Source organism: Ceratotherium simum, chromosome 12, assembly GCF_057802395.1.
Source record: "Ceratotherium simum simum isolate JZ-2026a chromosome 12, ASM5780239v1, whole genome shotgun sequence".
NCBI classification, from domain to species: Eukaryota; Metazoa; Chordata; class Mammalia; order Perissodactyla; family Rhinocerotidae; genus Ceratotherium; species Ceratotherium simum.
In genome coordinates, this window is record NC_141911.1 from 25,355,431 (window position 1) to 25,369,713 (window position 14,283).

The 14,283-nt window shown below is 33.7% G+C and overlaps 1 protein-coding gene across 4 annotated transcripts in view; it reads left to right on the top strand.

Annotated features, from left to right (window-relative positions):
* Positions 1-14,283, top strand: part of FSTL5 (follistatin like 5) — a 732,413-nt gene that overhangs the window by 596,039 nt on the left and 122,091 nt on the right. For all 4 annotated transcript variants that reach the window (XM_087437469.1, XM_087437470.1, XM_087437471.1 and 1 more), the window contains exon 10: positions 1,306-1,440. In XM_087437469.1, the coding sequence (XP_087293595.1) occupies positions 1,306-1,440 (135 nt within the window). The remainder of the gene's footprint in view (positions 1-1,305; positions 1,441-14,283) is intronic.

The window sequence follows — 14,283 nt, forward strand, 5'->3', positions numbered from 1 at the left end:
CATACAGGAAGAAAGAAAAGAAGGTAAAAGAAGAGAAAAAAAGAAACTTAAACAAATATACATAGTGGGGCCGGCCCCAGGGCTTAGCGGTTAAGTGTGTGCGCTCCACTACTGGCGGCCCAGGTTCGGATCCTGGACGCACACTGACCCACCGCTTGTCAGGCCATGCTGAGGCCACGTCCCACATACAGCAACTAGCAGGATGTGCAACTATAACATACAACTACCTACTGGGGCTTTGGGGAGAAAAAGGGAAAAAAATAAAAGGAGGAGGATTGGCAATAGATGTTAGCTCAGGGCCAGTCTTCCTCAGCAAAAAGAGGAAGATTGGCATGGATGTTAGCTCAGGGCTTATCTCCCTCACAAAAACAAAAAAAAACCCAAAAAAACAAATAAGTACAGCAAACACTAAACTTTAGAGCCTTTACCCTTTGAGCTGAGTGACTTGCATATGATCATTCTATGAGCCTCAGATTCTTCATCTGATAATTAAGTATTATTTGGGATGATTAAGGAATAACATATGTGAAAGCATCGCGTATATTGCTAACATATAGCAAATGGTTAATTATACCCTGGTTTCCACATTGGGGAATGCAACTCATTATTCAGGGGTTAGCTTAAAATATTATTTTACCAAAATGTACAAGTTGTAGTAATCATTCCCTTAACCCTTTGGTGTACGTTGACTATATCAATTTCCATATTATAATATTGTTTACTTTAGGTGTATTTCTGAGAAAAGACTGAAATCTTGCAGACAAATCATGTGTTATTATCTTAATGTCCTCCTTATCTAATAGTTTTAGATATATAATACGGACTCAATAATATACTTGATAAGTGGCAATTGTATTATATTTGCACAAGGTAGCTCATTTAACTTTTTTATGAAAATATCTTTTCATATGTATTCTTCTGTCAATGAGCCACAGTGGTGTTATTTAAAACTGTTGTAAAAGCTTGGGACAAACTGGATTCTGAATATTAAAAATAAATATATAAAGAAAATTATCATTATCAGCATAAAATACTTCTTATGCAATGTAAGAAATAGGAAATGAATATAAAATATAAAGTGTGTGCCTTTGTTATAGAGCATTGGGCTCTCTGTAATAGAGTGACAGCAGTTATGAAACACTTGAATGCTTTTGGAATAATTTGGCATGCCTCCAAAGCATGGAAGTAGGAAGGAAAATAGTTTAATTAGGACAAGCTAAGAGAACTGTTTGACTGTGTAATCGGAAAGCACTGTACCAAAACTGAAATTGTAGTTTACAAGCTGCATCTGCCTTCTGTTTTCAGCAAACGGCAGTGAGGTTCATATAAGCAACGTGCGCTATGAAGATACAGGAGCATACACTTGTATCGCAAAGAATGAAGCAGGAGTGGATGAAGACATCTCTTCTCTTTTTGTGGAAGATTCTGCTAGAAAGACCCGTATGTATTATGTATTGAACACATATATATACAGACACGTATATATATATATATATATACACAGACACACACACACACATACACACTGTATTTAGAAAGCAAACACAAACTGAAATGAACAATTCATTAAAAAATGTTTTCATATGTAGGAAGGATAGGAATCTTGAAATATTAAAAGTAGATTTAAGGGTTAGAGAATAAGCTTGTGAAATTTTTAATACAACACTAAAATGATTTTGTTTCTTTTGCAAGCGTATATAAGATGTTTCAGTCTCTGTCCTCCCATTTGCTCACATAGGAATTTAAATCCCTTGCAAAATCCCTTTCCTAAACAGGTTGGGGAATTCAAGGTCCCAAAATATAGCCAAGGGGCATCCTATGGGTATAATAAATTAATATCTTTCTGTTTCTGTCAGTGGCATTGCAGTCAGTGGCCCAATAGCTACACAGCAGTGCTTCTCTGCAGCAGGCACTGTGGTTACTGCCACCGTGAGACATCCACTGCCTTGGCACCAACACCACTCCATGGACTGTTCTCCATTTAGAGCTAGAAATCCTTTGTCATCACTGTACATGTCTCCTGGCTGTACCATGAAGTAAAAGAAAAATGCACCATCCTTTTTAACAGATTATTACTTGGTGAAAGGGAGATGGATGGGGTGGGATACTAAAAATGGATTTTTTTGTTACAGCTGAATTGCGTGGAACTCAAAGTACTATTACAGCATTTATCAAGTAAGCTCTCTATAGGCAAACCCATGGACACTTCCTTCCCCTGATCCACACATGCCATAGTACGGTTGTTTCGGGGTTGGATCTGGATATACTTGGAATGACTATTCTCCTTGCTCCTCAGTCTGATTTGTTATACCCGTTTACAACTCCTGTTAATCTAAGTTTTTGCAGAGGCCCTGATAGTTTGAGAGCCCTTTACTTTGGCATGCCAAAGGAAACTCAGTTTCTAAACAAAGGTAAAGCATTGTCCTAGGAATCTTTTTATTTTTCTTTAAATCAATGAGTGCATGTAGATATGTGTGGATCAAAGGAGGCTGCAGGATCTTATCTAGGTCCTGACTACCGGTATATCTTTGTCTATATTTGGTCTGGCTAGGACAACCATCATTACAAGCAAATATTTAATAAGAAAATTCTTAAGGTAGAAAAAGGGAAAAGAAAGCTGGATTTAATGGCCTGGGTAAGTTCCACCATAATATCTTTACTCCTTTTATGTATTTCTGCTAAATACCAATTTGCAATTCACTTTCTGTTGAAAATTAATTTTAGGTGGCAATTGAAGACATTAGTTTTCTTTGTCCTTTATGATGACGTTTGTAAGACAGAGTTTAAATTAAACTCTGTATTCTGCTTTCTTGTTATGTCTGCCAGGTATTTTTCAATACATTTCCCCAGTTACAACATTAAAACACCTGGCCATAGTTTCTTTAATCAATGAATCACTACCTACCAGCATGTAAATTTGAGGAAAATTTTAGAGGAAGATTCAATATAATTTTATTCATAAATTTAGTCATATTAATATGTTTAATTATCAACATTTTCTGAAATCATGTTTTCACTTTATTTTACTTACCATTTTAAACTCTTACAGGTCAAAATAATACATTTTAAACAATTTTTTGAGATTATATGTTAGTAGCATGCTGTGAAAAACAAAAGTAACAATTTTATAAGATATAGCCTTTCAGGCTTTACTATATCTATATTTATAGAACTTTCAAAGTGGTCTTATAAGAAAGAGACAATACAGGGAAAAGCTTTGGAGAATATTTTTTCCAAGTCTGAAAATGAAATATTTATAGGTGTTACTTGTGTATTTAAATTATGTGACATTTTCAAGGGTGAAGAGTGAAAGCTAAAAGAGTGTAAAAATTAATTTATTTTGATAAAAACACAACGTGAGATCTACACTCCTAAAAATGTTTTACGTGCAAACACCATATGGTTAACTATATGCACTGAGTTGTACAGCAGATCTTCAGAACTTATTTGTCTTGTATAACTGTAACTTTATAACCATTGAACAACACTCCAATTCTCTCTCCCCCCTTCCCCTGACAACCATCATTCTATTTTCTGCTTCTGTGATTTCAACTCTTTTAGATATCTCATGTAAGTGCAATCATATAGTATTTGTCCTTCTGTGAATGGCTTTTTTTGATTAGTGTAATGTCTTCCAGATCCCTCTATGTTGTTGCAAATGGTACAATTTCCTTCATTTTTAAGGCTGAATAATATTCTATTGTATGTATACACAATATTTTCTTTATCCGTTCATTTGTTGATAGATATTTAAGTTGTTTCTGTATTTTGACTATTGTGAATAATGCTGCCATGAACATGGAAGAACAGATATCTCTTTGATCCTGATTTCAACTCTTTTGGATGTATACCCAGAAGTAGGACTGCTGGGTCATACGGTAGTTCTAATTTTAGTTTTTTGAGGAACTTCCATAATGTTTTCCATAGTGGCTGCACAATTTTTTATTCCCACTAACAAGATGCCAGAGTTCCAACTTCATCATATCCTCACCTACACTTTTGTCTTCTGTTATTTTGATAATAGCCATCCTAACAGGGATGAGGTGACATCTCATTGTGGTTTTGATTTGCATCCCTGATGATTAGTGATGTAGAACAGCTTTTTATTTGCTTACCGGCCATTTGTAAATCTTCTTTGGAGTAATGTCTATTCAAATCTTTTGCCCATTTCTTAATTGGATTATTTCATTTTTTGCTATTGAGTTATTAAGTTTCTTTACATATTTTAGAAATGAAATGCTTATCAGACATATGGGTTGAAAATATTTTATTCTGCAGGTTGCCTTTTCACTCTGTTAATTGTTTCCTTTGCTGTGCAGAAGCTTTTGAGTTTGATGTAGTCCAGCCTGTCTATTTTTGCCTATGTTGCCTGTGCTTTTGAGAAAATTATGGACCACGGGTGTTAGCCCAATATAGATGCAAAAATTCTCAATGAAATATTAGTATATTGAATTCAACAGCACATTAAAAGGATCATACATCCTGATTATGTAGGATTTATCCCTGGGATAAAGGATGGTTCAACATACACAAATCAATTAATATGATTTGCACATTAACAGAAAAATCACTGGATCATCCAATAGATGCATATAATGTATTTGAAAACACTCTTTCAAGATAGAAACACTTTTGACAACACTCCTTCGTGATAAAAATGCTCAACAAACTAGGTGTAGAAGATAATAAAGGCCATATATGACAAGCCTACAGTTAACACCATACTCAAAGGTAAAAAACTGAAATCTTTTCCTCTCAGATCAAGACAAGGATGTCCTCTCTCACCACTCTATTTTACATAATACTGGAAGTCCTAACCACAGTAATTAAGCAAGAAAAAGAAATAAAAGACATCCAAATCTGAAAGGAAGAAGTAAAATTGTCTCTGTTTGCAGGTGACATGATCTTATATAGAGAATGCCCTAAATACTCCACCAAAAAACTTTTCAGAACTAATAAACATATTCAGTAAAGTTTCAGGATACAAAATCGACATACAAAAATCACTCACATTTTGGGGCTGGCCCGGTGGCGTAGTGGTTGAGTTCGCGCACTCTTCTTCCGCGGCCCGGGGTTTGTAGGTTTGGATCCCAGGCACGGACCTATGCACCACTTGTCAAGCCATGCTGTGGCAGGCATCCCACATATAAAATGGAGAAAGATGGACATGGATGTTAGCCCAGGGCCAATCTTCCTCAGCAAAAAGAGGAGGATTGGCAATAGATGTTAGCTCAGGGCTAACCTTCCTCACCAAAACCCCCCCCAAAAAAATCAATCACATTTCTACACATTCACAATTAACTATCCAAAAGACAATTAAGAAAGCAGTCCCATTTACAATAGCATCAAAAAGAAATAATTACTTTGGAATAAACTTAACCAAGGAGGTGAAAGACTTATACACTGAAAACTGTAGATACATTAATGAAAGAAATTGAGGAAGACACAAAGAAATGGTAAGACATTCCGTGTTCATGGATTAGAAGACTTAGTATTGTTAAAGGTCCATGCTACCCAAAGAATCTATGACTCAATGCTATTCGCATCAAAATCCTGATGGCACTTTTTACAGAAATAGAAAAAATATCCCAAAATTCATACGGAACAACAAAAGATTGAGAATAGCAAAAGCAATCTTGGAAAAGAACAAAGCTGGAGGTATCACACTTCCTGATTTCAAAATATATCAATGCTATAGAAATTAAAACAGTATTGTACTGGCCTAAAGACAGACATAAATCAACGGAACAGAATAGAGAGCCCAGAAGTAAATCCATGCATATACAGTCAACCGATCTTCAACAAGGGCGCCAGAATACATAGTGAGGGAAGGATAGTCTTTTCAAGAAACGTTGCTGTTGTTGTTTCAAGAAATATTCACATGTAAAACGATGAAATTGGACCACTACCTTACACAATACTACATATAAATAACTCAAAATGTATTAAAGACTTAAACATAAGACCTAAAACTACAAAAACAACAAGGAAAAAGCTGCATGACATTAGTCTTGAAAAAAAAATTAACAGATTTTAGTTATAACCCAGAAATCTCAAGCATTACTTGTTCATGTTTATATTCTACTCTGCTATATACATGCAGATATAGGTTTTTTTGAATAACAAATTTACCTTTTTTTTTTTTAAAAAAATGAATCTTCATTTATGTGATCAATCTCCATTTTATTTAATTTTTTAATTAATTTATTTATTTTTCCCCCAAAGCCCCAGTAGATAGTTGTATGTCATAGTTGCACATCCTTCTAGTTGCTGTATGTGGGATGTGGCCTCAGCATGGCCAGAGAAGCGATGTGTCAGTGCGTGCCCGGGATCCGAACCCGGGCCGCCAGCAGCGGAGCACACGCACTTAACCGCTAAGCCACTGGGCCGGCCCCAAATTTACCTTTAATTTAAATAAATGCCTTTAATTTTTGTTAAGTTTCTGTTCTACACATTTTCTACAGTGGTTATTAAGAATATATACATGTAGTTGTTGATGTGAAAGTGCTCATTTTTAGAAAGTTATGCAGATAACTAAAATCAGGCTAATACTAAATAAGTTGAATAGAATATTGGTAGGTACAGAAGAGAATAAACTGAAAATGTAAGAATGTCTATATGATTAGGAGACAGTTTTCCTGATGTTTCCTATTCCTCAACAGTCAGAATTCTATACAACAAAAACAAAATCAGGCGGAGATCACATTAGGGAAAACTACAGCCTTTTGTAGCCCCCATCTAAACAATTGCTCTGGGTTTTCTTCTAGTAATTCCATGGACAAAGACTAGTCTTAATTATACAGGGTACATTTGCATCTTGAAAGATAAGTATTTTCAAAAAAGCCAAAGGAAACAGTTAGAGACCCACCGATGATGACTTTACATTTCGTATTTGCAAGTATTAAAAAATTATTGACCTGTTCAATAATTTTTTGTACATGTTCACGAAAAGTAATTTCACAAGTCTTTTTCCCTTTAGTAATGATGGGATACAATGTATATCTAAAAAAGCAGATTAGTGTAATAGAAGAGCATGAATTTTGGAGTACGATGCAAGTTAGAATGTGTGTTACTTTCGCCACATAATAGCCGTGTGATTTGGGGCTCTTATATAACCTCCCTCAGCTTTCATTTCTTATCTGTAATATGGAATAAATACCAACTCACTAAGGGATTTCTGTGCAGATGTTATATATAAAGCACTCAACATAATGCTAGACATAAAGTACCTCTTCTTCCCACTCATGCTTATTTCCTGAAAATAATTATTTATTGCTTGCTAGAAAGATTGACAAAAATTATTTTTTTAAAAAAAGCCTGGAGAATCCAATAATTGGTAGAAATTAGAGAGTTTACAAAATAAATGATACATATAGATAGATATGGAGATAAATATAGATATAGAGATAGAAGTAGAGTTAGAGATTGAGAGAGAGAGAGAGAGGGAGAGAGGAAGAGAAAGAGAGAGAGATGATCATGTATGGACATCTATATTATTATATATTCAAATATAAAATGTCATTATTTCTCTCCCCATTTAAAAAACATTGACTCAATGAATTGGAATATACATTTTTTTCTTTAATGTGGCTATTAAGATACTTTAAATAAAGGACAACATTTTTTGGCAGAGCCCACTTTTTTCACAGAGTCAAAGCAAAAGCTACACTTTATTTCCCCTTTAAATTGGTCAATTTATATTCTTATTATATTTTAAAAATTCATCTGTAATGTACTTTTCTTATATTTTCTTTTTGAAAGATGCAGAGAAGAGAGGTATTGAATTTCATGTAGATAGCAATAAAAATGGGGAAAGATTTACAATTTGGGCTAAATGACACAACACAGACTTACATTGTTTAGCTACAGCTTCAGAGTAATCATCCAGCTATTTTCTACGTAATAGAACACTCATAGGAGGATCAATCACATTTTTTTCTTACACTACATTTCCCAGCAATATGATACCATTGAGAGCACAACTCGTGCAAAGCATCATATGGCTAAGGAGTTTGTTTTGCTTGTACACTGATCTTTGAATTGGAAAACCTTGAGTTAAGTGCCCAACTTTGTCAACAAACCCCACTGGAAGTTTTCTCATATGATAAATTGAACTACAAAAAAGTGCTTCAAAATAATATAGTCTACAGTTACATTAGGGATAGGATTTGATAACTAAGATTAATGAAGTTATATACAGAGAGGATTTAAATGCAAAGAAGAGTATAAACAGGCCATCGGGGATTGTGTGGTGCTTGTAACACGGAGTAGAAGATGATTTGAAATATGTGAGGGGGTTTTAAGTAGAGGTGGAATGTCATTTATTTGAAAACATCTAGCACATAGCATAAGCACTTGATACATTTCCATTCCCAAGAGGAGTCCGTTCCCAGATGATAACAATTCGTCTTCAGGATTAAGGTAAATGAAAAGCAGTGTGAATGTAGGCTACTATTGAAAGCTTTTAAGCTACGGGCTGCGTTAAGCAACGAGCACAAATTATATCATAGCTTGCTAGGGTTTTAGTAAAGGATGCACTTAATCTAGCTTCTTGCAAATATTGAATATAATGTCTGAATATATTATAATAATATGTACATCTTTTTATCATTGTCCCAGGCAATATTGCATTTGGAAATATTGGGTTATTGCAACAATCCTTACTTCAGAATTAACTGCAATAAAGTAATATTGCTTGACTATTATGACCTAAAATTAATTATAAGATTCTTTAAAAGAGTATTTCAGGGGCCGACCCGGTGGCTTAGTGGTTAAGTTCGCACGCTCCAGTGCAGCAGCCCGGGGTTCGCAGATTCGGATCCCAGGCACAGACCGATGCACCGCTTGTCAGGCCGTGCTGTGGCGGCGTCCCGTATAAAGTAGAGGAAGATGGGCGTGGATGTTAGCCCAGGGCCAATCTTCCTCAGCAAAAGGAGGAGGATTGGCAATGGATGTTAGCTCAGGGCTAATCTTCCTGACCAAAAAAAAAAAGACAGTATTTTAAAAGTGTTAAACTCTACGACAAGATCACTTGAAAGAACAAATTATATACATGTATGCTGGTCATATAAATTAGTAATTTTTAAAAATTCAATGAGTATAATTCACAATACATGGATTTAGAAATATGGTAAAATGTAGCCATTTGTACCTAAATATTTCAAAAGATATATAAATGCTTAAGAAATATTTGCTTATTTTAGAAGTAGAGGAAAGGGTCTTAAAATAGATTAAAACGTGATCTTTTTACATGTAAAGGCAGTTAAAATATGACATCACAAACTTTAAAAATGAAACATATTCTGGTAATATAGACAGATTAATTAACCTCTCTAGTCTTCATTTCCTTCCTATTTTTAAACAACGAAGAAAATACATACTTCAAAAAGGCAGTTGTATAGACTTAATGAGATCATTTACATAGGATCTTATTAGTGTCTACAGAGGCTAGGAAGATAATATAAATAAGTGACTAGCATAGTCTATAAAAAAGTATAGATGAAGCAAACACAGCTATCATAGATTAATAATAAATTTTTACACTCAACCAATGTGAGGTAGGTGTAGAAGTCATCAGATTAACAGATTATTTTTTTTTATACTCAACAAATGTGATATAGGTAGAATCATTAGGAATAAGGAAAATTCACAGTAAGAAATAAGGTGTGGACATCATAGCCAGTGTGAGATTTAATCCTGTTAGTTATGAGCTAAGTGCTAGAATCAAAAAGAACCACACAAAAACAAATATTTTAGGAAAAATAAATCAATAAATGAAAAATATTAATTTTTATTTAACATTCACTGAACATTATTCAATGGAGGGGCTATGCTAGAAACATTTTAAAGCAGAATGAACAATTCATATTTCTTTTGAAAAGCCTAAAACGCTATTTAATATTTGTCACAGACATTTACATGTTAGTAAGCATACAAGAAATAAAACACACTTGGGATAATCAGACTCATGTAGAGGTTAACTATGCTCGATAAGCATTTATTATTTTATGAGCTTTCATTATTTATCATAAATTCTAATATTTATGCTCTCAATGTGGCCGATGACATTGTCACATCTTGTGAAGTAACTTGTTCCATAAATCTTTTCATCTGCTGACCCAGTGTATGCTGAAATTATCTGCCTTGTGATTGACATATCTGAAGGCTATATTTTTAAAATAATACCCTTTCAATGTAATTAAATAGATCTGTTTCTACCATTGCCATCTTTGCGCAATTGCAGAGCCTTGTTATCTAACAAGACGTTGCGTGATCTGAATGTCACCGAATTGACAGGTTTGCAGCAACCATAAGCAATCAGGCATCTCTATTGTCTACAAAACAAAGCTTTCTTATTTTGATTTATCGTCTACCCATTGTCTGCAAGGCATTATATTCCTTCAGTGGACTATTCCTATCTCATCTCATCTTACACAATGTCAATTTGCCTAATTTATTTTATGATAAGTGATGATGACATTTTATTTATATTACTTCAGACATGCTGACTAAATAAGCTTGTATATAGTGACAGCGCTGAGTATAAAATCTCTATGAAACTTTTAGAAAATCTACATACTAGTATTTTGTTGTTGGTGTTCAGGAGAAAATGTTAGGCCTCACTTTGAGATTCCATAATTCCAGAGGAATTTGGGCATTAAATGTGGTGAATCCTTTGCAAAATAACTGTGTACTTAGATTTGAAAAAAAGTTAGAATTATCATCACTTCATGATTTTCTTAGAGTCCTCTGATATAGGAACTTAGAAAATAGTTAATAAAACAAATGTGCCCTTCAAATGCCCAGGCTCTAGGGTGAGGGGCTGAAGTGAGATGCCATCTTAAAGTTTTGTGAAGTCTAATTTATGCCACACATTTTTATCACCTGTGTGCAAAGAGCCCAGATTATGCACCTGTATGCCCTGTTGTCCTCTGTTTGTCCAGATATCTGAATTCTGATAGAGCTGATTATTAGATGAATATGCCAGAAAGAGTGAGACAGTTTGATTATTGTTCTGCCTCCTTATTTGCTTTATTTTCCAACTTTGTGTGTATTTCCATATTTGTGTTACATAGGAAATGTTACATTACATATGAAATGTTTTTAAATATGAAATTTCTTAAGAGGCCTTTTTCTATCATATGCAATAAAATTGTGTACCAATTTGAATATCTTTCTGCTCAATTTATCTACTGTCGGTCTAATACATATCTTTATACTACATTCTGGAATAAATAATAAAGCTTTTGGAAACATTTTGGCAATCATGAAATTTTAATAGAAAATAAATTATTAGTGAATAACATATTTCCATTTTTATCTCGAACATGTCCTAATAGAAAGTCAAAATGTGTTCCTAGATATAGTTTGGATTCAGAAGACTGAAATTAGACTAAGTAAAGGAAAAAAATGTGTTGTTTTCTAATTTGATTATTATAATACTCAAGTAAAGACTATCTATACATATACATATATATTATAACCAATATTGTACTAATTACAATTATATTAATATTAATATCAGAATGTAATTTTAGGGTTATACTCAACGTGACAATAAACATCAGAGAAAACAGTATGATTACATTAAAATTAAGGAGTTCTAATCACAAAACTTTGCCCTCCAGATATTGTCCACACAAATAACTAACAAGAACTTAGTATCATAGATAGATAGATACAGAGACAGACAGATATAGTTGAAACAACCCAAAAGAAAACTAGCCCGTAGTTTTAAGAAGAACTTTCAGAGACAAGAAAAAATGAAGTGCCAATATATTATTAGGAAAAGATGTTAATCCTCATCAGTTATCAAGGTATCCACTAGAATATCAGAAGTTAAAAAGGTACATTATACCAAGACGATGAGATTTCAAAAAATAGGAATAGCATTATACATTGCTAATAGTACTGTGTTTCACCACCATTTGGAAACTCAGTGGCATTTTTAAAGCTGATTTTGCATATACCTTGGAAGCCAGCGATCACACTTATTAGAGAAACATTGAATAGCCATACACTCAAATTATTTAGGAAGAGCCTGCCATGTACTTAATATTTTGCTATAATTTATAATTTATTTTTAATGTGTCTTTTAATTACTTCCAATTTCCATGGCAACTGGACTAACAATTCGTTTTAAATACTATTTACAATGGCTATAATTTGATTTATGTAATTTAAATATGTGTGAAGCTAGCTACCTTCTCAGGTGCACGAATTTCAGTATTACTCCAAGCTTATCTATTTCTTTCTCAATTGTCTATTAAAAAAGGAACATTTACAAAATTTATAAAGTAATTATGAGCTTTCATTGTAAGGAGAATAAAAAATCTGTGGGACCAATAGGTTTGTTCATTTGTGCTTTCACCTACTAAATATTTATTGAGGAAAGAACAAACACACACACAAACATGTTGCTAGCATATGCTTAGCACTAAATAAGACAATTCTGTACTTTCAGAAAAGCCGTAATTTAGGGCAGTTAGAAGTAAAGGGGGGCCGGCTCCGTGGCTTAGCGGTTAAGTGCGCGCGCTCTGATGCTGGCGGCCCGGGTTCGGATCCCGGGCACGCCCCAAGGCACCACTTCTCTGTCCAACCCGAGGCCGAGTCCCACGTACAACAACTAGAAGGATGTGAACCTATGACATACAACTATCTACTGGGGCTTTGGGGGGAAAAAAATGAATAAATAAAATCTTTAAAAAAAAAAAAGAAGTAAAGGGGAACTATAATACATGGTGGAATAAAATAATTGCTGTTAACAGACATACAAGCCAAGTGTGATAGGATTGCAGACAAAGAAACATCAAATTCCAGCTGAGTTGCATAGTAGTCTCTATTGAGGTGATAACATTTGAGCTGGTATTTGACGGCTGCAGTGATACTTCCATAACTGGAGACTTAAAAGTATGTCAAACTCAGGGAATAGTCATGAAGTATGTAGTGGGTTTCATTAATTTTGTGTAATATATGATCATAACAACATTTGCTGGGAATTTACAATACATAGTGAGAATGAATTGTTGGGTAGAACCAGATTAAGGGAGACCTTGAACTGTGTGAATGGAAAAAGTCAAATTAGGAGTTATTTACATGCTATATTTCTGCAAAGGCAAAAATTCTTTTCTACATATTTATTACTTAGTGTTTATTCTAGAGATATTGGAATAAGTATTCTTTTTTTTCCTGGAATTTACAGTTAACAAAGAGTAGACATTTGAGTATGCTTTTCTGTTACCTGAGTAGGATTAACCAAATTTGAATTCCCATCATAGTATATAAGACAGACAGTCTTGTATGTCTACTATTTAATCTCAAGTGTAATATGTATTGTGGAAACTCATTACAGCATGCTGCTGGAACACAATTAGTGTGAGCATTCAATGTGAGGTTGAATTATCTTCCTTTATCCATCTTTTGAAGAGTTTTTGGCATAATGACATTTCCCAAAAGATAATATTACTTGGTTTATCAGCCTATTTGAACTTTTATGAAGGAGACCAGTGCATTAATAAAATATTATATTTTATAATAAGTAATCAAAATAGTCAAGGACTAAAATTATGCCTTAGGCTGTATTTTAGTCCTTGACTAAAGGACTAAATACTTAGGCCTGTTAATTTATAACCTTTAAATTAGAGCAAAATTGACCCTGGAACGATTCTACTATGATAATAGATAGAAAGTAATCTACTATCAACTTCATGCCGATACACATACAATTGGTAAAATTGTGGCCGGATAGACAATTCTGGCTATAGAGCCTAATCTGAAAACATTTTGTGTGATAATTAAAGAAGTGGATGCTCTACTAATCAATTTGGTTTTAGAACATTATTATTTTGCTCCAGACCATTGGACTAGCCTCTTAGATTTGTAACACAAGCTTGCTTTATTTTGCTTTTTCAGATTAAGCTATCATAGAAATTAAATCAATTAGAGACATTTGTAGAAATGAAATTTTAATGGATCCGATGCTCTAAAGTACTTGGCACAGTGTCTAGCACATAATGAGAGCTTAATAAGTGTTTGTTCTGATTACCATTATTGTTATTATCCTGAGTCAATGACTATCAGCTTTAAAATTCTCTTAAATATATTGAATAATGGATAAAAATGGTGTAAATGGTTAAAAATGGGTAATGTGTGCTAGAAATGGGACTATGTAAGGAAGAGTTACAAATTAGATATTTTACATTTATATATAATAGCAAAATATTTTGAGGTTCATATATTTAGGAATTGCTTACACTTTTATTAAGCATCTATGGCAATTGACTA